This window comes from Panicum hallii, chromosome 9, assembly GCF_002211085.1.
Source record: "Panicum hallii strain FIL2 chromosome 9, PHallii_v3.1, whole genome shotgun sequence".
Lineage (NCBI taxonomy): Eukaryota > Viridiplantae > Streptophyta > Magnoliopsida > Poales > Poaceae > Panicum > Panicum hallii.
Window position 1 is genome coordinate 62,657,646 of NC_038050.1, and position 26,394 is coordinate 62,684,039.

Here is a 26,394-nt window from a genome sequence, read left to right on the forward strand (position 1 = left end):
GATTCTTGGTCCGTACAAGGAGATAGAACAGAGAATGGTGGTGCGAGTGCGCATAAACCCCAGCATCTTCCCTCCTCATCAGCCTTGTGGTTAACGCCGGCAAATAATATTAGCATGGGTTCTATTAGATTTGGCTTCGTGTTTAGTATAGAATCCGACAGTAGGTAAAAGATCAAGAATACGTACGATTACAAGCACAAGAATGTGAAAACAGGTACGAACATCAGCAAAAGGAATCCAGTTTTTTTTTGTACTGTTCTACAAGCATAAGTGACGAGGTCTTTTACCTGAACTCTCTTAATTGACTGAACAGCTTCAACAAATTCGATATCATCACGAATACAGCCGGAACACATAGGAACATGTTTAATTTACATGATAACAGAAGAACTAGAGCTTAGAAATGGTTTAGAACTTGAGATGGAAAAAAAATGTAAACATTCTTTGGCACATAATTCTTTTTTTTTTTTGGTAAAGATGAGACAAACGGATGTATGGATAAAACTGACCCAAAACGAGGAGAAAACAAAAATGTATGTATTTTGCTTCTTTCACTTAAGATGAATGATAATTATTTCCAGACACATGGTTGTCATATCATTTATTACATAACACACGCCATCTGAGGGAAAAAAATTGTGCTGAATGATGTCCAAGAGGGAAAAAAGGAATCTCTTCCGGTTAATCAAGGTACACTGCTCCCTATTTGAACAGGGATGAATGTTATTTTCTCAGGCACCATGGGCCGTACAAAATCATGTCTCCAATGGGGTGAGGAACTAATGATGATATGAAATTTGATTTGCTTTATTTACGAATGGGCCAGGATCATGAATTCTGACATCACAGGCAACCACTGAAACTCAGATGTGGCAGCCTGAACGCTGCAAGAAACATAGCTAGCATGGGGTTATCAATCAGTAGGGCCAATCATTTTCTCTGGGACGACAAGCTCATGGAATTCCTCTTCCGTTAATACTCCAAGGTCTAATGCAGCTTTCTGAAAAAAGGGATAAAAAGATCAGTTTAAAAAGCGTATTATACCATGGAAAAAGTTTAAAAGCATGCAAAATCAACAACAAATTACAATTTTCATGGTGATATGACAACATTAATAAGTGGCCTAAGAGGATGAGAGAGACTGGAGAATGAACCTATATCTCAATTAGTGTCCTGATCCAAATAACAAGTTTCTGACATTTAATGCCTAAAGAATTGAATGGCAGAGGCAACCCAACCAAGATACGAACTTATGCTGTGTATACTGGACACATCACCCTAAAGCTTAGCCTAAAAGAACAAAGGTACACTACAGAAATAAATAAAGCAAAGGTCACCTTTAATGTGGTTCCTTCTTTGTGAGCTTTCTTTGCTACAGCTGCAGCATTGTCATAGCCAATTTTCTGCATTCGTTCAATAATTCAGCATGATTCACAAGTTTCTACACACAAAAAAACAGACTAATGCAAAGTTGCATTTTACTTACAGGGTTCAAAGATGTCACCAACATCAGAGACTGAACAAAAATACCAAGAAATTAGTAATACATCTTACATAGAAAATATATGCAAGTGTCCCAGTAATCCTGATAGATCGTTACCTCATGCAAAAGCTGTGAAATTCTCTTATGGTTTGCTTGAATTCCCCTTACACAGTTTTTCTCGAAGGACACAGAAGCATCCCCCAACAATCTCAATGACTGTTGAAAAAAGGAGCAGTCAATAGGTTAAATCATAACATGACTGCAGTAAATGCATGAGGCTAAAGTTAAAAAATTACAGTAACAATATAAGGCTATTCAAATATTAGTTCCTATGTTAGTTAAGCATATTTAAGTATGGTAATAGATAGCATACTCGAAGTAATCCGGCTGCAATCATTGGCTTGAAAACATTCAGTTCAAAATGCCCATTCGCACCACCAACTGTAACACCAACATGATTACCCATAACCTGCAATACCACAAATCCAAATTGCTGTAAGTTTAGATGCAAGTCAAATGCATACACTAAAAAAAAGAAGAATATTAAGACAACATGGCTGATGGATCAGTAGCAGTTCCATTCAGTACCAAAAATCATTGCTTATTTGCGGAAGGTAAAGGTTAAGAACTCCTCACAAAACCATATTCCATTTGTCTGGTATACTATATTAGTAGCGTTAATTTGTACTAACACAACTGTTTGTCATTGGCGGATATCCAGATACTCAGGTTTATTATCTAATATTGAGTTTTGAAGCAGGGTAAAAGGCATTTCGTAGACAAATATGACTCAGATTTACTAGTGTTCCTACAGAAAATGAGAACCACTTATCTCTAGCAAGGTTTCTGTCTAAGCAACCTAGGAGAGTACAAAACTTGGAAGATAACACCATAGAACCATTTAATATCTTAAATATATATGATTAGAGCAATTGCTTTTTAGATAAGCAATAGCTCTCCATCAAGAGGACAAAGCAAACAATAAAATCCTTTTTTATAAAATTACAATAGGGAGGTTAGATGATATAAAATGAGAAAATAAAGCATGATTTGGGTACCTGAGCGCAAACCATGGTCAGAGCCTCACACTGTGTTGGATTAACTTTTCCCTGAAAAATAGTTGAACCTGGAGTTTTACCATGGTATTTTAATTAAAAATATGGTAAAACAACCATACGTAATACATCAACAGTCTGCTTACAGGCATAATGCTGCTCCCAGGCTCATTCTCTGGCAGGATTAGTTCACCAAGTCCACAGCGAGGGCCACTGTGGTTGTGTAGGAAATATTAAGTGCATGTCCCAGAATACTAGAAAAATATTTGTTATAAGAAAAAGAGGATTGGAAAAATGACCTTCCCAGCAAGCGTATGTCGTTTGCTATCTTCATAAGGGATGCAGATATTGTGTTTACGGCACCACTGCTCTCAACAAAAGCATCATGTGCTGCCTACTTGAGCCAAAAAAAAGAAAAGATGAGAACACGTAGTGATGAAATAATACAGACCAAACAATACAAATCTAATTAAAAAAAAGTTCGCAAGACGGTAAAACCGAAATCCAGGTTCTAAGTCCAGTATCCAAGCAAGAAAAGGAAGGATTTTGCTAATACAAAGAACAGAGCCCACCAGCTAGCATCAAATAAAACATTAGAAAGTGATGTGCATATTTCAAACACTCAACTTGAAAACAGAATATGTATTATATGGTTGGTTTTGGTTTGTAACTAGTTGTTATTTTTGTTTTCTGAGGCAACATCATTTACCAAATGCCCCTATTGATTACTATGCATCAATACTTTTCTTGCCCTACGTGCAAGCAAGGCTTATACGTTCAACTACTAACCAAAGCTTCAAACTTGTTCTCTGCTGTCACAAAGGGTAGATTTGTTTCCTCAGCCACTGCAGCGGCAATTTTGACATCAAATCTGAAAAATACAAATTTAAGTATTTAAGAAACAGCATGAAGAATAAAGATTAGTAATGCAAGGAAAACATTCTGTTTAAAGATATCTGAAATCAAGTCATATAGTAATGATTAACCATTTCAAATTCCAGACAGTACTCAAATCTTCATATATCAGTACTTTTAATCCAGAAACAACATATGTAAATGGAGGTAAACTAGAAAAGAAACCTAATTGAAATAACTTGCTAACAAATTAATCTGGATTATGCCATAACACACTGGATGATAGGGTTACATGGATTCATTCCCCAAAACAATTTGGGGATATACTAATAAGAACAATAAATGAAATTGAGAATCTAAAAGAGAACAAAATAAATTTAGTTCATAATAGGTATTGATGTAACCAAACCATCTCAAAAACGAATTTGAGATTACCCTTTCTTAGTGTTCAAGCCAGTGCCAACTGCAGTTCCACCTTGAGCAAGCTGCAAATCAAGGCAAATGATTGGTATGTATTCATTTGAGGAGAACTAAAATTAGTATAATACCTGATACATCCGAGGTAATGTACAATTAATTCGGTCAATTCCATATTTGACCTGCAAATAGAGTTGAAAACAGTTCATAAGTCTATCCAATAATCTCAAGTGCATGGTAATAATGAGAGAATAAAAGATATGCTGCAACAAATCCTACCTGCGTAGTGTAACCACTGAACTCCTGGCCAAGAGTTAACGGGGTGGCATCTTGGGTATGTGTACGTCCGATTTTGATAATGTCATTAAACTCAACAGACTGCACAGTGAGGTTAGCAAATTTCTGAGAACAGTGTATGTGCTATATAATATATGAAGAAATATGCTGTGTCCTCTAACTACTCGTTCATTTTACTGGTTACAATAACTGCATTGTTTAATCTTATCAGTCAATTAAATGCTTATGCATCGTTTGTTCTATTATCAAGAGAAATAAAGTAATATAAGTGCCGATCTTGCAAGGTAAAATGCTTATACGCAACAAACAGATGAAAATAACACTAAGGTAAAAGGTATATGTACATTATAAAAAGAAAATTGGTCTCAAGTGATCACATGGGTATGGGATACCTCATTAGCAACTAAATTATTGATATCAACTTTAGCCAAGGAAAGTACCGTTACTAACTTGCTGCTCTGATGAGACTATAAAGGACTGCTACAGTGTGTGTACATGAGTTAGCGGACATTCAAATACTTGTGCGCAACTAATGCCAAAATATTCAGGGTACAACAAAAGGATCCTTGACAACTTTCCAAATTTATAATGTTTTTATCTTGAATCGAACCTGTAATGAACAGGCACAAATGCACAGTAGAATAGCTGATAAGATCCCTGGAAACTTTGTAGACAGTTCAGCAGTTGTGATTTAAGAAGCAGACTACCACAGTCCACATATTGAAGCAAAACCAATAGGTCAAAAGGGTCATAATATAATTACATAAAAGACACTTGACAGCATAATAGAAGTTCCTATGGAAGGAAACAAGACAATAATACCTTTGAGTAAAGTGAATCATGCAACTGTTGCAAACTTGGGATAAATTTTGAATTGATCTCGACAGCTGCTGCTATATGCATAACCTGGAAATGTCAACAATATGAACAATAAACATCTGCAGCAGCAGAGCGTATTGAAATAAAGATAGATAACAGTTAAAGCTTACAGTGGGAAATGTATCATTGGAGGATTGTGACCTATTCACGTGGTCATTAGGGTGCACAAACTTCTCACCACGCTTGTGTCCAAGAATCTCAGCTGCCCTATTTGCAATTACCTAAATTGGGGAAACAGATCATAAGCAATTATGACACAGAAGCCAAAACGTAAACCAAGTGCACAACAATATATATCTTAGAATTAGCTTAACAGACTAACTTGCATACAAATAATGAGCCAAGAATATAGCGTATGGGATAGTTTTAGTTACTGCAGTGTCTGGGTAGTATAACTTTAGCTTTTCACACCTTAGCTGGGATTATTATTTGAAACAACAGTTATGTACAACTCTAACATTGACATGTTCAATGCAATATGTGGCATAAAGGTATTGTATGTGTAGGGCATCAACCTCATTGGCATTCATGTTGCTTTGTGTGCCACTACCAGTTTGCCAGATAACAAGTGGGAAGTGATCATCCAGTTTTCCCTCTGCGACCTCCTCAGCTGCCTGCATTATTGCCTTGCCTATTGTTGGATCAAGGCCATACTCCATATTCACCTTCAAAAGTCAAAGGAAATGTTATCCATACATGCATGATATGTGAAAAGGTGGAAGCATATAGAAAAGTTCAAGCTGGCACTAAGTGTGGTTCCTAATCGCCATCAAGCTGCTTCACGGAGTTAGTAAGCAAACTGGAAACTGGAAGGAGAAAGTAGTCGTTTGTGCCATTTACTAAGTGAAACGAAGTACAAGCTGTAATGAAACTAGCATATCCCATTTGTAGCTAGTAGCTACATATATTTGGTGGATCATACAAGCACGAAAATCCAAAACTGTCATGTTACACTCCAAAATACAATCGCATTGTCTATTAGGAGAAAAGCAAGTTCGGGCACATCAGCCGTGCTTATTACAACCGTTCCTTCCATGATATACAGATATCGCTTTTCAAGCTTGCAGTGCCCTACAAGTACAAGCAACTAAACGCTATCTACCCTTTACACGCAGAAATTAAAAAAATAGTTTCGCTTTATACCTTAGCGGCGCACTTTTTGAGCACACCAAAGGCGCGGATGATGGGCACGGGCATCCGCTCGCGCTCGCCGCCAATGTCGAAGTTCTGCAGCGACCTCTGCGTCTGCGCGCCCCACAGCCTGCCCCGAACAGAACACAACAGCCGAAACCGTCAGATCAACGCACTACCGCAGCATCCAGGCTGCCGCGACACCGCGACACGAGCAGATCAAAACAACGCGCGACGAACTAGATCAGCCGAACGGAGCCGCTCGGTATCTACGGAAGGAGGGGGAGGGGGGAGCCACGCACTTGTCGTTGGGGACCTGGATGGGGCCGAAGGTGTCGCGCTCCTCGCGGAAGCCGGTGGAGATCGGGCGGGTCAGCGCCGGGCGGAGGAGCAGCGCGGCCGCGGCTGCCGACGGGGAGCCGGGCACGCCAGCGAGGCGGCGCAGAGCCATCGCCATCACGAGTGATTCTCTGCTAGCTGGTCTGCTGCGCGGCGTGTGGAGGGAGCGGCGGCTGATGAAGGGGGGAGGGGGAGAGAGGGAGGACGGAGGGGGCGGCCGGGCCGGTGGACGGGGCACACGGGGTAAGAGAGAGAGAGAGAGGGGAGTGGGTTTAATGGCCTGATCTCGCGCGTGGGTTCTGCATCGGGTGGTGGAAGTTAGTTGAGGGGCTGCCATGCTGGAAAAGTTGGATCTGATTGGCCTTTGCTCGCGGAACGCTCTTTTGTTCTGTTCAGGATGCGAGATGGTCTGCGAAGCTATCGGCATACGTTGACAGTGAGCCAGTGACACAGCCCAATTCGGTCTCGGGGCCATAAGAAAGTGGTGAGACCTAATAAATAATATCAAATGATCAACATTAGATTCATTATGAAATAATTTTTGTAGTTTACTTCTTTGATACGGTAGGTGTAAATATTGTTCTAAATTTGATCAAACTTGAAATGGTTTGATTACATTAGAGGAAATATATTTGTTTATAGATATTTGCTGTCAAAGTGACACGTTGAATATGGTGTCGACATCCAATGGACTTCTATTTGTGACATAGAAAGATACTGTACTCCACACTAGTTTTTCACAATGCGCAATTACATGCCGAGCAAGGGTATTTGGAACTCGAGTGACAGTACGGAAAATTGTGACCACACGGAAATAGAACTCAAAACTAGTCCTTAGTTTCAAGGGATGACTGATAGGAAGTTCGAACTGGGCCACCCAATAGTCCTGGCACGTTACACGGCAAACGTATCTAAAATGGTTGTAACAAAGACAGCCTCGTCATCTTGCATTGGTTCATGAATCTACGTTTCATGATTCAATTTTTTTTCTTTCTCCAGGAATTACATACTGTAGATTTCATCATGGGGATAGTCAGATAGCTTGCAATTTCAGTTACTTCAGGTAAACTCAGATACAGCTGATAAAACGTTTGCAAGGATTCCTTCCATAGGTACACCAAGACCATCTTTGCAACGTCTGGGCCAGCTAGCGCTCAGAGCTTCGACAGCGCGACGTCCATCACCTCAACGAAGAAGTCTGCATTACTCGCCGCAGAGATTGAAAGCGATCAGCCCAAGCGTTAGAGCTGATTAAACTAATGTTAAGGATTGTAACCGAGTAGATTAGCGTACCAGCATCTTCCTTGCTGAAGCACAGAGGGGGTGTGATCCTGAAGACGTTCCCGTAGAACCCGCCTTTCCCCACCAAGACGCCCATATCTGAACAGAGGAAGTGACAACGTTTCATGTTAAAATTGTTCTAAGTTTCGCGGTAACAGTTTCGATCTACTGCTCAAGAAAAGGTACCTTTCATGTGTTCCATGGCGTGGCAGATCTCCTCTTTCGCTGGCGTCTTGAGCTGCCGGTCGGTCACGAGCTCAACGCCGAGAATGAAACCCGTCCCCCTCACGTCGCCGATGACTGCAAGAACAGAAGGGGACCGATTGAGCGGGATCGTTGTCACAAAGATAGAAGCTCTCGGATTCTCCACGGAACAAGCTCGATCGGTCGGACGAGATGCCGAGCGCTCACTTTCGTGCTTCTCCTGGAGGCCACGGAGGCGGTCCTTGAGGTAGGAGCCGACGACGAAGGCGTTCTCCTGGAGCCTCTCCTTCTCGAGCACCTTGAGCACGGCGAGCCCGCCCGCGGTGCACAGGGGGTTGCCGCCGAACGTGTTGAAGTAGCAGCGCCGGGTCAGCACCTGCGCGATCTCCGGCGTCGTCACCACGGCGCCCAGGGGGATGCCGTTGCCGATGCCCTGGGGAACATTGGGCAGGCACGTCGTCGCCAGGTTCAGAGCGAGCGCCGCTGGCACGGAAACAAGCAGGAAGAAAATTAACTAAAGATGACGCGCCAGGGCCATGTAATGTACCTTCGCCATGGTCACAATGTCGGGGACGACGCCGTGGGTCTCGAACCCCCAGAAGTGGCTGCCGACGCGTGCGAACCCCGCCTGGACCTCGTCGGCGATGCAAAGCCCGCCGGCATTCCGGACCTTCTCGTACGCCAGCGGCAGGTACCCCGGCGACACCTCCACGATCCCACCGACACCCTGTGCTCACAAGCAAATGACTTTATCAATTAGCTTTGATTTGCTCCTCATACGCCAGCGGCCGCGTCAGTGTAGCGCACCTGGATGGCTTCGGATATGAAGCCGGCGACCTGGCCGGTGGTGCCGAACTCGATGATCTCCTGCACGTCGCGCGCGTACTTCTCGGCGTCGGAGCCGAAGGCGCCTCTGTAGGGGTCCGGGTTCACGGCGTGGTGCACGCCGCTCTTGAGCACCGCAGGTCATCAAAAAAAAAATAGTCAGAGAACGGCTTCCATTTCAGCCAAATTCAGCAGTACAGAACCACAGGTACATGCGTACCTGGACGACGTTGAACTTCCAGTTCTTCTGCGCGGTGGCGCCCATGGTGCCGGCCGCGTTCCCGTGGTAGGAGTTGCGGAGGGATATGATGTCGTGGGAGCCGGTGTACAGCCGCGCCATCAGGATGGCGAGCTCGTTCGCCTCCGTGCCGGAGTTGGTGAAGAACACGACCTGTATCATCAACAAATGAGCGGCGTTGCTGTTGCTAAATGGCTGAAGCAGAGCCGGCGCAGGACGCCAGCGGCCAGTCGCGTGCGTACCTTGAGGTCGCCGGGCAGCTTGGATGCCAGCGCCTCGGCGAAGTCGGCGATGGCGTGGTTGAGGTAGAGCACGGTGGAGTGCTGCAGGCGCCTGGCCTGCGCGGTGATCGCGTCCACGACGTCGGGGTGGCAGTGCCCGCAGCACACGGTGGCGATCCCGGCGAACGCGTCCAGGTAGCGCCGGCCGTGCTCGTCGTACAGGTACTGCCTCTTCCCCTCCACGATGTTCAGCTGCAACGTTGCACAACACAGCAAACATTTTGTCAAGGTTGGATATACCACACTCAGCCATTTTTCCCCTTGATTTCTTTTCCGTCAGATCAGATCCTGATTGAACTAATATTACTTCTCCAAACACGCGAGCCTTTGTCCTCCTGACTATCTATCTAAATTCTAAATCCCCAACATCGTAGCTCTAACAACCGGAAAAGCCCAACCTCACCAGAGATCCAGTGGAGAGTAGAGAATGTCGGTAGAGTTTGAAACTTCTACTAAGATTTAAGAAACGCCAGAGTTTGAAATTTGAACGTAGAGTGAAGAGGAAAAAGGGAGAGAAGAGTGTTAGGGAAGCAGAAACACTCAAAATTTCATAAAAATTCTACTGTTTTCTATGGCTGCAGAAATGAAAGAATCGGCCGGCATGCAGGCCGCAGATGGATCTTCGTGGGATCGATCGACGCACAGGCTTGGAGTAGAAGTGGAACAGCGACGGGCTGAGGTACTCGGCGCGCTTGCGGGCTATCTCGGCGGCGCTCGGCCCGTCGTAGGGCAGCGGCACGTGGTCGAACGCCGGCATTCTCGGCGCGGCTGCCGCCGTCTCGGCCGCCGCGGCGAGCCGGGAGAACCTCCTCGCCAAATTCCTCGCCCCCTGCCGCATCATCGCCACGCGCCTGCGTCTATCTGCAGAATAATCCAACGAAATTATAGGTTGATTCCTCCACTCGGCCCTCCTCCTCCTCAAATCACGTCAACTAATCGCGATTAGTTTTTAACTTCGGGTGCAGGACGAGAGGAGGGGGGAGGTGTGGCCGTGTGGGATGGGATGGAAGCAATTAGGAGGAGGAGGACGGGAGGGGTTTATATGCCCGCGCAACAAACTGCAGAGCAACGCTGCGAGAGAAAGATTTGGCGTGCCAATACCTGACCAATGACCAGCTTACACGTCGACGCGTTTGCACCCGGTCTCGAATCCCAGGCGCGAAATCCGTTACGGATTTGCGAAATCATGAGCAGCATGCGACAGTGATTCCCAGAATCAGAATGCAGGTGGGGCTATAATTAGTAGGCAATTACGGGCTATAATTAGTAGCCAAGAATCTGGAATATTTCCTTTCCGGGTGGTAACGGCGCGGTTGCCGTCGTGCTCGAGCAGAAAGAACAGGTGACGGTGCTCCAATTTTAACCTGCGTGTCTTGTGGCACCCCCAACCGATGGTTCACTGTACCTCGATGGCTTTTGTTGCATTGGTCGATGGCGAATTCAGGCTGATTAATTGGGAATATACCTTCCGTTTTAAGTAATTTTTTAAAACAAGTTTTAGAATTACATATTTTAGCTGGGTTGGCGTATATCTCGGGCTACTGCAGCCGTCGTCCTAGGTGAACATAGGGCAGGTGAGTTTTTTTTTTTAGAGTATCATCAATCCATCAAGCTGCGGCAATTTGGTTGGAGTTGGATTTTTTTTCCTCTTTCAGCTGGCAATGGTGCTTTGTGACTGTAAATTGCGGATAAGTGTCATGAGCTAAGAATATGCTGTTTATAACTATTTAAATCGGGCTTTTGCAAAATAACTATTGATTTTAACTTTATTTTCCTTTGCATGAATAATAAGACACTGTTGCCATCCTGATATCATGTGACTTCCACAAACAAAACTGAGAGCCCGTTTGGATCAGCTAAAATTGGATGTTAAACTTTAGCATCTATTAGTACTTACACTCCGTGCTAAAGTTCGAGTCTTGGTTAAAGTTTAGCCCACCCTATTAGCACTCCTATTTGGAGTAGCTAGTGCTAAAGTTTAGCACTTTTGGATACTAGCACTTGGATCCAAACGCCCCTTGAGTTGTATATGTCACATGCAAAAAAAACTCTCTCTTTAAAAATACAATTAGATTTATATTAGAATTTTAAATTTTCATATCCACGTTACATTTATGTTGTTGAAAAATCAACAGATCCCAAATCCAAATATAACCGTAGGTCCTTTGCTTGACCTCGAGTACCAACGACTATGGCAGGGAACATTAACTCTTGGTTAGCCACAAGAACTTTCATCTGGTTCATCTATATCCTTCCTATGTAAAAGATGTGTACATCCATTCATTCACATTCAAGCAGTGCAAACCGAAGCCATATCTTTGTTTTTCAATGCACTATTTTTAGATGACCTTGAATTATTGGTCTAATCACATATGACACATATTCCTCTCAAAAATGCAACTAAATCAGGTTGTTTTACTTAAATATGCTTTGTCGGCCTGCAGTGTATGGTGTATGTGGATATATGTGCTGATGATCACAATAATCTCCGCTATATGTCAAGTATAGTAGCTAAAAGGTATACATGCAATGGTGCAAATCAACAAACACTATAGTGCTTCCATTAAAGATCCATTAAACAAATCAATGGATTGCTATTAGACAAACACGGTCTGACAACGATTAGGGACCGCACTTAATGACCACAGTCAAGCAAATGCGGTTTGGTTGTGATGAGACGCAACACATTTCAAAAGGTCATCACATCCCATTTTTGCTTATGTGATGATGCAATAGTGGTTCTGTTTTTAATAATATGCAATAGTGATGGGAGCTTCTGGATCAATATGAGCAGATGATTTGTTCCTCCACTATGCACTTGATTTTGTATTTTAAAAACGCATACAAACACACTGATTCTTAAAAAAATTGTGCAAAATACACTTGTCCCCTTGATTGTTAGCTTCTCTTATAAAGCTTTGGATTCTAATCACAATTCTTCCTTTTTTTAAAAAAAAATTCACCTTGGTCTCTCTTCAGAAAACAAATGTTGCAAGCAACAAGTTGTTAGCATTATTGGTTCAGGGGGTGTGGTGCATTATTGGCTCTGGTGTCAGGACTCAAGAGTAGTGTGTGCCTGCTTCCTACTTGGATCCACAACATGGAGTCCTTTATCCGATGACAGAGTAGCTGGTAAGCATTCCTTGTATAATCTTTCCTCGGAGATAAAGATGCGATCAAGAAAACAACCACGATGCTTGCTCAGACATCACTAGTAGCCTTTCCCTTACATGTCAGTTTGCATCACCATACGATAGTATTACTCCCTCTAGTCACAAATACACGCACATCACTTCCCTTCCTACCACGCTCAGACCCCTGCAGGCATAGAACCAAAGTACATTGAATGTGGACGCAATACACATTATGCACCCCGTTCATCCGCATAAGGCAAAAGGCATGCTCATAATAAGCTAGACTTGTCACCTACTAAAGCCAGGATCACGTACGTCATCGGCACCGGCATATCCATCCATGTAGGCGCGGCGAGGTAGCAGAACCGGGCAGCACCCGTGTCTACCGTCTACTAGTCGCCGTCTTCCATTTCCCTTTCCTTAGACGCTAGCTCTCCACTACTACCACTACTTGATGAGCTAAGATAAGTTACAAAGAGAAGGCCACAGCAATTGGGTATTCTTGTTGGCTTGTGCTGTCCACGGCGCCGCTGCGTAGATGATTAGCCGATCTGAACGCCGCGATCAGCCGGCGATAGTTGATGGCGACAAGGAGCAAGTTTAATCAGCACGCTGTCAGGTGTGTGGTGAATGGGTGATTAATCTTTTTTTTCTCCCCATTCCTCGTAGTAGGCCATGATGATAAGGACGCACTAGCGCAAAGTTGGGGTGTGCGATTAACCTCTGTCTCCTCCAAGAAAATTATAGAACTACATGTGTGCTTGTCGACTGCATAGGATGGAGCCAGGCGTGGCCATTTATTTAGCATGTATGTGCGTGATGATGCGGAGGTGTTTACTTGGGGTCGTCGACACTGATTGGTAGTTCTTGTTGGCAAATGTCGATCGAGCAGCAGGGGGAGAGATCAGTACTGACAAGCTAAGGAGGTTTGGTGCACTCGTACGGTGCTCCTCGCTTTCTTTTGTGGTCAGTTGTTGGTGCGAAGGAGATGGGGTCCTAATGTTAGGCCAGGATGGGATGGGATCACTCATTCTCAACAAATGGAAGCGCCGCGTAGGGGCTCCTGATGAGGATCTCCACATACTAACGCAAGCGCCAACTATGTATGGTTAAAGTGGCATTGCGAGAGCTGGAATATTTCCGATCAACTTTTGGAGGCAGACACAGCGACAGCCCCATGGTGGTACGGATTGAGATTTGCTAGTAAAACATAGTGGATTTATACTTTTAATGTTGACTCTAAAACGTCAAGCGCATCTGGTGTAGTGGTATCATAGTACCCTCCCACGGTACTGACCGGGGTTCGATTCCCCGGATGCGCAAAGATTTTCTCTTTTGCAACTCACTACGCAGTTTTGAACGGGCATCCCAGCAATGGAGAGAGAAAGAAAGTAACGGAGAGCGCAGTTTTGAACGGGCATCCCAGCAACGGAGAGAGGAAGAAAATAGATCCCATACAAGATCTGGTGTCAATACTTAAACCGATACGCTAGAATAAATATGATAGGGGGAGAAAAGAGAGTGAGTTTAATAGAAATTCATATGATAGAGTATAGTTTTTAAAGTTAATATCTTGATGATATAGCAATATAAACACTATATATAGACACTGTAAGTTGGACTTTGATGTTAGGTGCAGTGTCCCATTTCTTCTGGCCACTTTCCACTCGGCTAAAGTGAAAGGCCGAGCCAGGTTTCCTCTCCTATGTTGTACTCCTGCACCAGCCTGAAAAGGAAATGGAGGGAATACCTAGGAATTATGAATTCGTCTTGTGGTGATGGGTGATCTGCGTCAAAAACTTCTTCCTAAGATTTGGACGCGATGCATCTCTGGTTATGTTTTTTTTTTAACTTTTGAGTTGTTGCATCAGCGTCAACGGACGGCGCGGAGGGTGAAAAGAAAAGAAAGATGAGCATGTGGGTGCCCGCTAGAATGCGCATGGGCTGAGGCGAGGTTACATAAGGGGGCCGAGATACCCTTGGGCCTTCTGTCATACTGGCCTGGGCTTCTCTCTTCTCGTGCTTGGGGAGACGGTAGGCCGTAGCATGGCCGTTATCCTGCACCATCATGCAGAGAGTCTAGTGCCAATGTGGTGGTAGCATCCTAATAGATTTTCTTCCTAAAAAACTGTACACGCGTATATGCTCATATGTATGCATGTATACCGATTACCAAACCATACCAACTCACGTACGAACACCCTACCACTATATGCATGTATGTATCCATTCCCACGTACGTACTCATACGCCGTATGCGTAGAGACCAGCACAGCAGGTAGCTTATTATTAGCTACTATGTAGCTAGCAGGCAGCGGACCGAGGCAGTCTATGTCATCAAGCCCTGCGGGAAGCGTCAACGCAGGCTACCAGCTCTAGCTAGATCATATGCGCGCGCGCGACGCACGGCAGCAGGCTCCCGTCCAAACAACCCCTGCCGCTTGTCCCGGAGCGAGCTGCACGCCGCTGCTGCCATGCACATATCGCGTCACTGACCTCATCAGCCAGCCAGCAGCCATGCGTGTCCACGAGATGTTTCCCGGCCCGCCCCTGCGTGGCTGCGTGATCCAGCAGCGCTCCAAGCATCCAGGCACGGCACGCGGAGAGCCCCGACGGCGAGCCGATAGACGGATAGATGGACGCCGACGTGTCTGGCCGCATGTCTCCAGCTTGATGGCTAGCCATGGCCCTGATCTGAGCTTACGCGCTTGAGCTTGACGTACACCGTCAGCGGCAGCAGCATGCATGCATGCATGCGTCTACGTTCTGCCAATGGCATGTGAGTGTACTTCCCGAAGAGCAAGCGCAAGCGCGCGAGACCTCTCTTGGGCATGCAGGGGCGGCTCGACCTGAACTCGACCTCGACCTCGACCGATCGCCGGCGTCACGTGAGGTTTGGGAGCTAGTTTGCCGCCCCGGGGAATCCTAGACCGCAACGTACAACGCCCCGCGTGCACGTGACCGGCCGGCCTCGATCCTGATCGTATGTGTAGCGGTGGTATCGTCGTGCTGTGGCGCCGGCCAGAGACAACGACGACGTCGCCATAAACATACACCGAACGAATTAGGCCGCGTTTGGTTCGCTGCTGAGATGAGCCTAGCTCACACCTACCACCCAGGCTGAGCTGATGAGACAGGCTCAAGACATGCAACATGTTGATGTTTAGTTGACCGAATCAATATATGCAAGATCAACGCAACAACTGTTTGGTAAGTTGTACTAGTATATCTTGTATTAGTTTGAATTAAAAAGATAAGTACTAAGATCATATATATTTTACTTGAATCCACAATATATTACTTATTATTATCATATTAAACCTTATTCTACTCTGAAATATACTAATATATCTTAAGATATGCTAATTATTAGCTAATACCATCATTAACTTACTAATAGGTTGCATCCCGGGAGCAAGCTCCAGAGAAACAGATTTTAATCTAGTTTTTCGGGAGCCAGGCTCGCTGGCTGCTTTTGCATGCCGTCGGCCAGGGTCAAACCTCCGCCGAGGCAATCAAACTTCCAGCCGTTGTATCCCCAGAGCCTGATCACCGCATGTGGGAAACCAAACGCGCCCTTAACGAACGTGAGAACATAGCTCGAAAAGAAGCCGGGGACGTTTCTACTTTGGACGGGGCGCGTATGTGCGTACACGAGATGCGTCGGCCCAAGATCGAAGACACTGTTGGGGGGCCCTAGTTTTTCAGGTAGCTATAGGGTGCCGTAGGCGCCTCGCCACCATACAGTTCAATTATTGAAGGACGACGACGACGGGCTTGTTTTTTTTTGTGTGTTTTCATAAAAAATACGTGTATATTCACGAAACTCGATTTCCAGTATCAGCTGCATCTAGAGTCGTCGTTGATCGAGATGATTTGAACATCTCGCAGGTCCAAATTATTCGGAACCGTGCATGTGTGAAGCTGAAAAGTTTTGAATTTGTAACCTTCTCAGTGCATGTGTTGCTACTAGTGCTTTGAATTATTTCTGTCCTGCGGGTTACCGGTGAGGATAAGGATCAGGAGGAGCTTCTTCTGCCTTTTCCATAATAAGCATGCGGCAATTGAGCATAGGCTATACATGCAGTACTCATTAAGGAATAGATTATCATGTAAACTAGTAACTTTTCTGGAATGTGCAGACTTATCAGCTTATCAAGAGTCGTTCGTTCCTGGCTGCGTCGATAACAAGTCACAAGAAACCAACAGATATACAAAAACAAGACAAGCAAGTCCATTTCACGCGAGGCAGTGCAAGACAAAAGGTCAGGCTTGCGAGGATACGGCCAGACGCGAGTACTTGCCAAAACAATCTGTGCGCACACACAACAAAACCCCAGCAACAGTCCGAGTTCACGAGATGTTTGTCAAAATTCCATGCAGCCAAGCATCAGGCCAGAACACCCTGCTAGCTTCTGTGCCACGGCCTGCGCCCCTGCCCCAACTCTGTCCACGCACAGGCATTGCATGCCACAGTGCCCGCACTGTAATCGAATTGGATGGCACCAATCGCGACCTTCGCTTTGGGAGACAGTTATCCCCAATGGATTTACATTGTGCAGGGGCTAGCTGATTACTGACGATCCACGCGCTTGCTAGCTCGACGCATCTATCTAGTGCCCAAATGATTTTTTTAAGCAAACAATTCTCCAGTTGTATCTTATGAGAGTACGTACTAAAACTTGTGTTGATTTCAAAGTCGATCGATAGAAGATGCTCAAGATAACAAAATCAAGTTGCAAACTGCTCACGACGCCACGGAAGCTAGGATACAACCTTGACATCTGTAATGGTCCATATATATATATAGCTGAGCATCATGTTGGTACCGTTACTTGCATATCCAGAAGTGATGTGGTTTATTAAATAATCAGGATTATATATATTATTTTAATTTTGCATGATTAACCTGTGTGACCACTGACCACTGCATGCATGATGGTCCACTTAACGGACTGTTGATTAGTAGTAACTAACTCCAATTTGATGATGTACGTGGGAGACTAGGAAGAAGCTTATAATCGAGCTAGCATGCATAGCTAGGGCTTCTTAGAGTGGGACCAATGCAAGCAATGGAGGGACGACGTTTGCCCAATAAACTAGGAGAATGTGTGGGATGTTGCCGTCACCAGAGACAGATCGATAGGGGAAAAGTCAGGTTGATGGATGTGAAAATCTCTCTCTCTCTCTGTGTGTGTGTGTGTGTGGAGGAGGAGACTGAAGAGAGGGAAAGGGAAGTAGCTGCTATAGTGCTATCACATTCTCTCTTCTACCTTCCCTACAGAAACTTTCCGGCAACTAGGACAGCATCCTCATTGTCCACTTACATGCGACGGGGGCAGCAGTCAAATCAGGCGATGGAATCTTCTGTGAGCCCGTTGTATCATTTACTTACTATACTTGTGTGTAACTACAGCTACTATTTGGGTAATTCGGTCAAGGCTTAGCAGTAGTGAACTCAACTTTATGGTGTTACATTGTTAATGCATGGCTACCGATCGATCGTTGTGATTGAGTAGTACTCGCCGGCACTATCAGTTCGTCCCACCAGTACTGGTCCGGGAGGCTACGTGCACATGTAAACTATAGTCGAAAGACGCGATCGCGCGGCGGCCGTGACTAGACGACTACTGGAGGTCGTAGCGCGCATGTGAGTACATGGACTGTACGAAGGGTCCAGCGGTACGTGACGCGCTCCCGTCCGGTGGCATGGGGACAAAGGAAAGGCAAGGCAAAGGCCCCGCCCCGGCACGCTGATCAGTCATCACACGCGCCATGGCGGGACGCCCACGGGCAGCGCGCGCCCCTACCCCGCGCGAGCCGGAGGGACGAGAGAGCACACAGCTATTCCGGCGATCGTCGTCGGAAAGCCCCGTGCCCCTGCGTGCACGAGGATATACGCGTTGGAGGTTGGAGCGAATATACTGATCACTTAGACATGGAGCGTCCCTTTTGAGAAGCTAGCCTCAGCTTCATCTGAGAACAAACTCACATCTAGCTTATAAAGTCCGTCAATATCTCGTAAGATGTATTATTGTCACGGAAATTGTCCATTTATCCTGGTTCGAGTTTCGGCATAGCAAGGTGCTCATATTTTCTCGTAACCATTTCTTTCGGCGTCAGGCGATATAATCATTAACAGTACTGAGGCGCTTTCAAGATGTGTTAGTCTAGTTTTTTGGAGGTGCTTAAGAGAGTAGGGTGTCTACTATCAGCATGCGTGTTGTGTTTTGAGGGGAAAAAAACAGTTGTAAAACGTATCTCGATTTGAAACACTGAAACAAAATTACCAACACTCAGTCAAATTATATTCTTGCTTAGCATACAGAAGTTTGCATCAGTGTGGAACGCCGGTAATATTATTCTTGTTTCGAGTTATCTCTTTTTATCATTGATAGCAAAATGTGCTTATGCATATAGCTGAGATCAAGGTGAACACCTGTTATATATATTACAAAAATATTAAAACGTGAAGGCTAACAATCACCGCAAGGATATTTTTTTTTCAAAAAAATTTGTGTCCACAGACATTCAATCTGATTAGACTGCCAGTTCAATTAATCGGCTGTCCCCCATCACAACACAACAAACGGGCGCTAACTCATGAACAACACCACTACATAACTACATTTTTCTTTTGTTCTGCCAGCCATGCTCGTGTTGCGATTGGCACGTGTGGGCTGGCGCCAACACGAGGGGAACGGACAAGGCGCGGCGGCAAAATCTGCCCCCGTGAGAGCATTTCGCTTGGAGCCTTGCGCTGCTAGCCGCTGCATGCCCACCTCATCGCCTGCAAAAACGAACAAAAGTTCCCGAGTAGTATTATCGAGCGAGCAATGTGCGTTGAACTCCCATGCTGTTTCCATGGAGTGACAAAAAGGCCAGCTAGCCAAGCGCCGTTCGAATTCTCCAGAAATAGACCACGGTGACTGAACAAAAGAAGGCATGCATGCATATAAATAATGCACCAAGATTCTCCAAAATAAAAACGCATCAAAGAATCAGACATGTACTCGTATATATATATATATATAATCTCCTCAAAGAAATATATCTATATCATTGGCATTGGAGCTACTGAGTCCGGCAAATTCGGACTAAATAGTGCTTAATTATATCCATCAAAAGATAGGAAGACGTACCACTGATTACGTAACATGTGTACGAGAGGTACTAGATTTTGGAGGAGCTAAAGTTGAGTGCTAAACTTTAGCACGTATCAGCAATCATGCACATGTTAAAGTTTTTTACTCTTGGCTAAAGTTTAGCCCACCCCATTAACCCTCCCGTTTGAATTAGTTAGTGCTAAAGTTTAGCACTTTCATCCATTAGCACTTGGATCCAAACAGAATCTTAATTTGATACGTGAGTTATCCTTTTTTTGGGGTAAAGTTTTAATCTTGGCACTTTTTGATGGACCGTAAAAAGGCTCTAACGGATACATTGTCACTTCTCTTTGGGTCAAGGCGATTCGGTACCATCTTATAGAAACATGGTCTATATACTTTATTTTAGCTACATATACATATATTAACCAGAGAACCGAAATCTCGAATCCGATACTCCATGCCGCCTTGGTGTGACGTGCGTGAGTTGGTCTTGCTCGCCCGCCAGCAGAGACTGAGAGCCCCGCTCGATCTGCCTTTGTCGCGCTCCGACGATGCTGCCGCTGCCGCTGCCACTGCCACTCCGCAACAAGGCGCCGTCGTCGTCGCCCCCGGCGCGCGCCCTCCCCCCGCCTGGCCGTTCACGAGCAGATTCCCCTTCTCCTCTCGCTGCCCCCACCACCACCGGACCCGGCTCTCTCTCTCTCTCTCTCCGCGCGCGCGCGCGCGCTTGCTCGCTCGTGCGCGCACGCAAACAGTGCACTCGCGCGCGACGACGACGACGTCGTCACGGATCACAAGCCGCGCGCGCGCTAGCAGCTCTCAGGCAGCCAGGCCGGCCGCCGGCCTCAGGGGGGTCAGGGCAAGACGCTGCTCCCACCGGTGACTGCGGTCTTACTCGCCGCACCAAATTTTAAGGTTATCTCGCCACGCCCGGCCCTGCCCGCTCTGCAAGCGCAGGCTCCAAGTCGCAAGGAAGCGAACATGGGGACTCCATGCAAATGCAATGCACCGCGGCCGCGTGCAAACACGCAGGGGCACCTGTTAGACCCTGGAACCTCAAATGAACAGCTCGGATCAAATGCACCTCTCTCCATTTTATCTCTTTCTCATCTATTTTCCTGGTACACGCGAGTACTCGATCCTTACTGGGCAGAACCAACCTGAATTACACCGGCTCAAGTACGCGAGTCCTCTCTCGAGGGCTACCTCGTGCTTCAAACGGTATAATCCCTTGACCTGTCGGGCAATGTCCCGATAAACCACCGAAAGCAGGATCAAACAAGCTACCTCGCACGAAGGCGAGTCCAGAGATACAAATGCCATTACACTTTACATCACAGGCAGGTAGATTACATAAGTAAATAAAAGCAACATTAGTTCCCAATGAAGGGACTTTATTACAAAACGGTTTAAGTTTTAAGTCACGGCAGCGGAGTTTGAAAACACGGACACTGTACACGTCGATACTACGGATATCATGCTAGCCCTGCATGATATCACTCAGCGGAGTCTGTGTTGGCCGGGGACAGATCCCACTCCACGGACCAACCGTCAGACAGGGGGTAGGGCCACGGTGTAATGAAAGCTGGCTCATCAGGGAGATTACCTGAAGTAGAAAGTCATAATGCAAGATTGAGTATTCTAATACTCAGCAAGACTTACCCGCTCATGGTATACTTAGCCATGTACCTAGACTTATGCAGGTTTTTCAGGTTTTGAGTAGAGTTTTCAGCTGAAAAGTTACAAAGAGTAGATCCTTAATTTCAAATTTTAGCTTTCAGGTTCTAGTTGATTATCCATCCTAGGTAAGCACCTATAACTACTCAAGCATGGTAAAATCTTTAACCAAATATCATCTTTGATAATCATAACATTTCTCTTGTTACTCTATGTGGTAAAGGGATCAATCGGTCTCAACCATGAGAAGCAGACGATTCTGAATCGAATTCAATCTTGCAAGGATAAACCTAATTCACACGCTTGGAACACCAAAGGGTCGTTCCGAAGCAACCGTTTGCCTTTCATTCCGACTCGTGGATCAGAGCCACCACAAGCGACTGCAGGACTATACGCACTTCCAAAGTGTAGGGCGTACGTCTGTAGCGCGACTACAAAATCCGTACTCCTGGTTGCCCAGCAACACGTATTCCTACACGTCGAACCAAGTAACCAAAAGAACCAAATACATGTGGTGGGGGGTATGTCCACTCCTCGGGCCGATTGGTTACTAGGCTTACCGCTTACCATATTTCGCGGCATGTGGCTAGTACTTTCAAACGCTTAACCATCGCTACCACACACTGCGACCTTATCAAGTTCAATAACACAGATGGGGTATCATCTCAACCATGATATCTCACAAAACTCCCGTCCGTCATCCTTATAGTGATAACAGAAATGTAAACATTACAACTCCTATATCGCGCGAGTGACAGAAAATTACTCGACTTCTACCGGTCCTATTAGCATAAAAGCTAGTCGAACTCAAGTTCCAGTGTTCAGTATATTGGTTCCTGGAATTATGCAACTAAGGTTCCAAGCAATTCCTAAGAACTTAATGCATAAAAATATATAAATAGATATAAATTGCAGTGTAAATAAAATAGTGGGTTATGTCCGGGGCTTGCCTTCTTGCGTAGTGTTGGGGGCAGTAGGGTCAAAGTTTTCCGAAGTTTGGTTCGGAACTTCAGTTAAACCTTCGACGGCGTGCCCTGGGTCTTCAGCTGGTTCTATTCCTTGTTCCAAAACCACTTCGTAATCACCGTCGGCGAGAGTAGTCGAGTCTACATGATATGCAAAACTATAAGTTGAAGAATGCATATTCTTTTAGGTTATTTCACAATAAAGTTGCAATCCAAAGAAAAGTAGAAATTACTTTTTATATGTATCTTTTAGTTCTGCACTGGGCAGTCATTTATTGAGTATTAATTATTTTATCTAGATACATTAAATAGCAAGGTTAATTATACTAAGTATCTAACTAGTGGCATGGGGCAACAGGTTGGGGTGGGTTTCCAATAACTATATTAAAAAGCTTTATTTATTTGCTATACCAAGTATTTATATGAACCCTATGTCAATATTAAATTATGGACCTATTATACTATGTCCAAGCTTATTTTTGTTGTTTGACACCTAAGCCTAGGTTGAGAATTTAATGACAGGTTATATTACTTAAGAACAGAACCCTAGAATATTTTTATTATTTTTGAGCATTTAAAACCATAGATATTAATTCATTAGGGTTAATTATGCCTTATGCATAAATAAACTTGTATATTAAGAAAATGCTACTTAATTAATAGAATAAATATTTTACTTAAATTATACATGTCAAAAGAAAACTAACACAACTGGTTTCACATTTTTATCATTTTTCTTTCAATTACTATGTGTTTTCTAAGCCTATAACGAATTACACTTAACATTTAAATTAGAGCACCAAACATTCAGAAACTGAAGTTCATCCTTTAAGTAAAGTTGCAGATCTTAAAGAGCGGATTCTAACAAATTTTAATTTGTATTTTTATAATTTTTCCTTGAATTGATACAGAATTTCAAAGTTTGCATCAAAATAACACAAAAGGGTCCTTTCAGCACTATTTATCTGAGTCTAGGGCTTTGCAGATAGCCCCCTGGGCTTTCATTTCTTCTAAGTCCGGGGTCCTTGGCTCGAGACAGAAGGGGAACGGGAAAGGGACGGCCACGTTCCGGCGAGGAGGGTCGCCGGCGGCGAGGTCCGAGGGGAGGAGGAGACTCAGGAACTCACGACGGTTCGGGTGCACCTCTTATCGTGGACTGGGGTGGTCGGAAGAGGGGATCCCGACGAGAACCCGAGGCGGCGGCGGAGGGGTCGACGATGACGGCGGTGCTCCGACGGTCAACGTCGGCCCCCTGCGCACGAGCTTCAGTGAGTCGTGGGGAAGGTGTGGGTGCAATCAATCAGGAGTATACGGGTTGGATTAGGGGCAACCGGCGAAGACAGGGATGGCGGCGGCGAGGACAGACGCCGGCGAGCGTCGGGAGGATGATGCAGGGCACTAGAGACTCCACTAAGTGGTCGTAGAGCGCCGGGGTGATGATGTGGTGCTGGCTAGGGAGTCGTGGTGGCGTGGAGATGCTCGGAGTGAGCTGTCCACGATGAGGCCGAAGGCGGCGACGGCGGCGCTTGTCGGAGACGAAGCTCCGACCGCAATTGTAGGGCAACAGGGGGTCGACGAGCACGAGTGAGCCACGGGGAAACTTGCACAAGGGTTAATTGGGGCGGAGGATGCCTGGTGGTGGCTGCCCACGGTGATGCCGTGCGTTGCTGGAGTGGAGGAAGAAAGGGCGGCGGTGGAATTTGGGTCAGGCGCTCGAGAATTGGCAATGGGACTGGAGGAACGGAACGTAGAGGTTAAGGTGGTGCTGTTGCGCGTGAGAGATAGAGAGTTAAGGCTCTGCGGTGGGCTCTCCACGGTGACGAGAAGGTGGCGGCCGGCGGATGTTCGGGGAGGCCGTGGCGCGCGCGCGGGAGGCCAACAGGAGAGAGGAACAGGACTGGGAGGGGAAGAGGATGACGCGTGGATGAAGAGGAAGCAGGAGGTGGACGGCGACGGCCTGCACAGCGGCGGCCGGAGGGGAAGCACTGCCGGCGGCAGAGCAGAACAGAGCAGGGCAGGGGAGAGCACGTGCTCGGGGAGAAGAGAAGGAAAGGGTCCGGGGGACTTGTTTGAAAATTTAAGAAAGTTCAAGGACCTTTCGGTAAACTAAAATTTCTCACTGATATAAAGATCAAATGAGGAAGTACCCAAAATGAAAGTTGTAGAGTTTTTCAAACTCTACAACATTGCTTTAGGGCTCAAGTTCAGAAACTCAAAGTTTACAACTTTCTATGTTAAGTTTTTGAATAATGGTAGAATTTGAATTACCTTTGTTTTTATCCAAATAAATTTGATCAAATTTTGGGTATGTTTACAAATTTTCCTGGAATGTCATGATTACTTGCATTTTTACATATTAGTACTTAAATAAATCTGAATATTACTATTACACTTCAACTACTTTGCATATAGGCCCTTCAATTTTTATCTTAATCACACATAGGTCCCTAGTTTCATACAAAGGCCTATTTTTCTTAGGTTTTTAACTTACCTTTTTCACTTTTCTTCTCTATGGTCATTTAAATTTGGCACTTAATATTATATTTTTCCTAGGTTTTAATATTATCTCCTATTTTACCCAATTACACACAAGGTTCTGTATGTTTCAAAATTACAATTATACCCCTGGTTATCTGTACTACTCACATACACCATAACAAGCATGCATATATTATGTTAAAACTTAGTGTCTATGTTTCTAATTACCTGAATGTTACACTTACCCTCCCCCCCCCCCTCGCCACCCATCGACCAGTGTGCCATCCTCTCAATTCAGCAACATCCCCACCATGGCCACGGCGGCATGGCGCTAACCCCTCTCCCGGCATTGCTCATCCCTGACATCTTCTTCATCGGGTCCAGCCATACTCCCTCATTGCCACCAGTTTCCCGCCGGCTCCGGCAGCGCAATACCGCAACCCTAGCTATACGAGCTCACGGAGCACGCGCGTCTTTCATCTATTAATAAAAAAAATCGATTGTAAAATGCACGAGTGCTATTTGGTATTCCCGAAAACATAAATGATCACATGTTGTGAAGGTTTACATAAATCTACCATTTATCCTATGTTGCCACGTTGGCTAGTACCTAATAAACCTACCATTAATCACATTGGCCACATAAACTCATTTACGGTTAAAGTCGAAAATGATTTGCAGGTAGGAGCACCCAAATATCTGTGACCATAGGGAGCATTACATAGCAGTATGTACTGTTTGAAAGCGTTGTCTCGGACCTCGGCTGTTTTCCATTACGGTGAGCATCCGAGGTGTGTCTCTATGTGTGTGTGTCAATCTATATACCAACCACCACCACCTCAACTTGCTCCATATAGTGGTCAGAGGATAATGATATCGGTTCTTTTATATGGAATGTGAAACGTACGGAATCTTGGCGCGCATGCAGATTCCTTTAACCCAAGCAAACACGACGGGTGACGGACACGGGATGCACCGGGTTGGACTGGCCGAATTATATCCACGTCGATCCGTCATCTAGCTGAATGACCTTGTCGCCAAACTATCTTCTCTGCCTTATCTACTCCTTCCGTTCCAAATTATTATTAATCGTTTTAGCTTTTCTAGATATATAATTTTTACTATGCATCTATATATATATTTATATCTAGATGCATAACAAAGTCTATGAATCTAGAAAAACCAAAACGACTAATAATTTGAGACGGATGGAGTATGTTTGAACACTGTGTAGCCCACAACTTGCAAAATTTCATTGCCAGGCTGCAATATAGAATTGTACGTATTGGCGGTATATATGGGACTTGGTGCGGCGTTCTCCTCCAAGCAGAATGAAGAAGGCCACCATCACATAAACCTTTTACTGATTAACAATTGGCTTTTCTGGCCGGAAATAATCACGGAAGAGTAGAAGAGCATGCCCTACACGAAATGTCTATATTCATTATTCTAGCTAGGCAGCAACAGAAAACACACACACACACAAAAGAAAAAAATATATCAAAACTTACAAAAAAAATACCATTTTAATATACAGGTTATATGCTTCGTGAGGATAGTGATGGCTATATATGATTGAGGCACTCCATAGGGTGGGCAGCTGCCCCAGCAGTACCCCTGTTATATGCTCATAAAATCCACTCCCTTCGCTCCAACGTACTATCTCGAGTCTTAATTATTTAGACCTTGATAAATGATGAGATTTGACGACAAAGCGCGTCGTCCAAATATTGTCCGTCCCAAATC

At 45.1% G+C, this 26,394-nt stretch overlaps 2 protein-coding genes and 1 non-coding gene across 3 annotated transcripts; 1 reads left to right on the forward strand and 2 right to left on the reverse strand.

Annotated features, from left to right (window-relative positions):
• Positions 1-520: 520 nt before the first annotated feature.
• Positions 521-6,686, reverse strand: LOC112877215 (fumarate hydratase 1, mitochondrial-like). Its single transcript, XM_025941446.1, has 17 exons — positions 6,420-6,686; positions 6,130-6,247; positions 5,502-5,651; positions 5,097-5,207; positions 4,930-5,013; positions 4,090-4,188; positions 3,942-3,992; positions 3,829-3,878; positions 3,328-3,409; positions 2,838-2,932; positions 2,685-2,751; positions 2,542-2,592; positions 1,857-1,952; positions 1,601-1,699; positions 1,487-1,516; positions 1,338-1,403; positions 521-1,000 (listed from the first exon to the last, which is right to left on the reverse strand). The coding sequence occupies exons 1-17, from the start codon at positions 6,572-6,574 to the stop codon at positions 914-916; spliced, it is 1,491 nt and encodes a 496-aa protein (XP_025797231.1). The 5' UTR covers positions 6,575-6,686; the 3' UTR covers positions 521-913.
• Positions 6,687-7,073: 387 nt separating this feature from the next.
• Positions 7,074-10,283, reverse strand: LOC112872622 (alanine--glyoxylate aminotransferase 2 homolog 3, mitochondrial-like). The gene is made up of 9 exons (XM_025935683.1): positions 9,929-10,283; positions 9,247-9,477; positions 8,987-9,157; positions 8,749-8,892; positions 8,489-8,668; positions 8,149-8,374; positions 7,924-8,037; positions 7,750-7,836; positions 7,074-7,654 (listed from the first exon to the last, which is right to left on the reverse strand). The coding sequence occupies exons 1-9, from the start codon at positions 10,124-10,126 to the stop codon at positions 7,611-7,613; spliced, it is 1,395 nt and encodes a 464-aa protein (XP_025791468.1). The 5' UTR covers positions 10,127-10,283; the 3' UTR covers positions 7,074-7,610.
• A 3,387-nt stretch (positions 10,284-13,670) lies between these two features.
• Positions 13,671-13,741, forward strand: TRNAG-CCC. The gene has a single exon. It is a non-coding gene; the product is annotated as a tRNA-Gly (tRNA).
• The last annotated feature ends 12,653 nt before the right edge of the window (positions 13,742-26,394 follow it).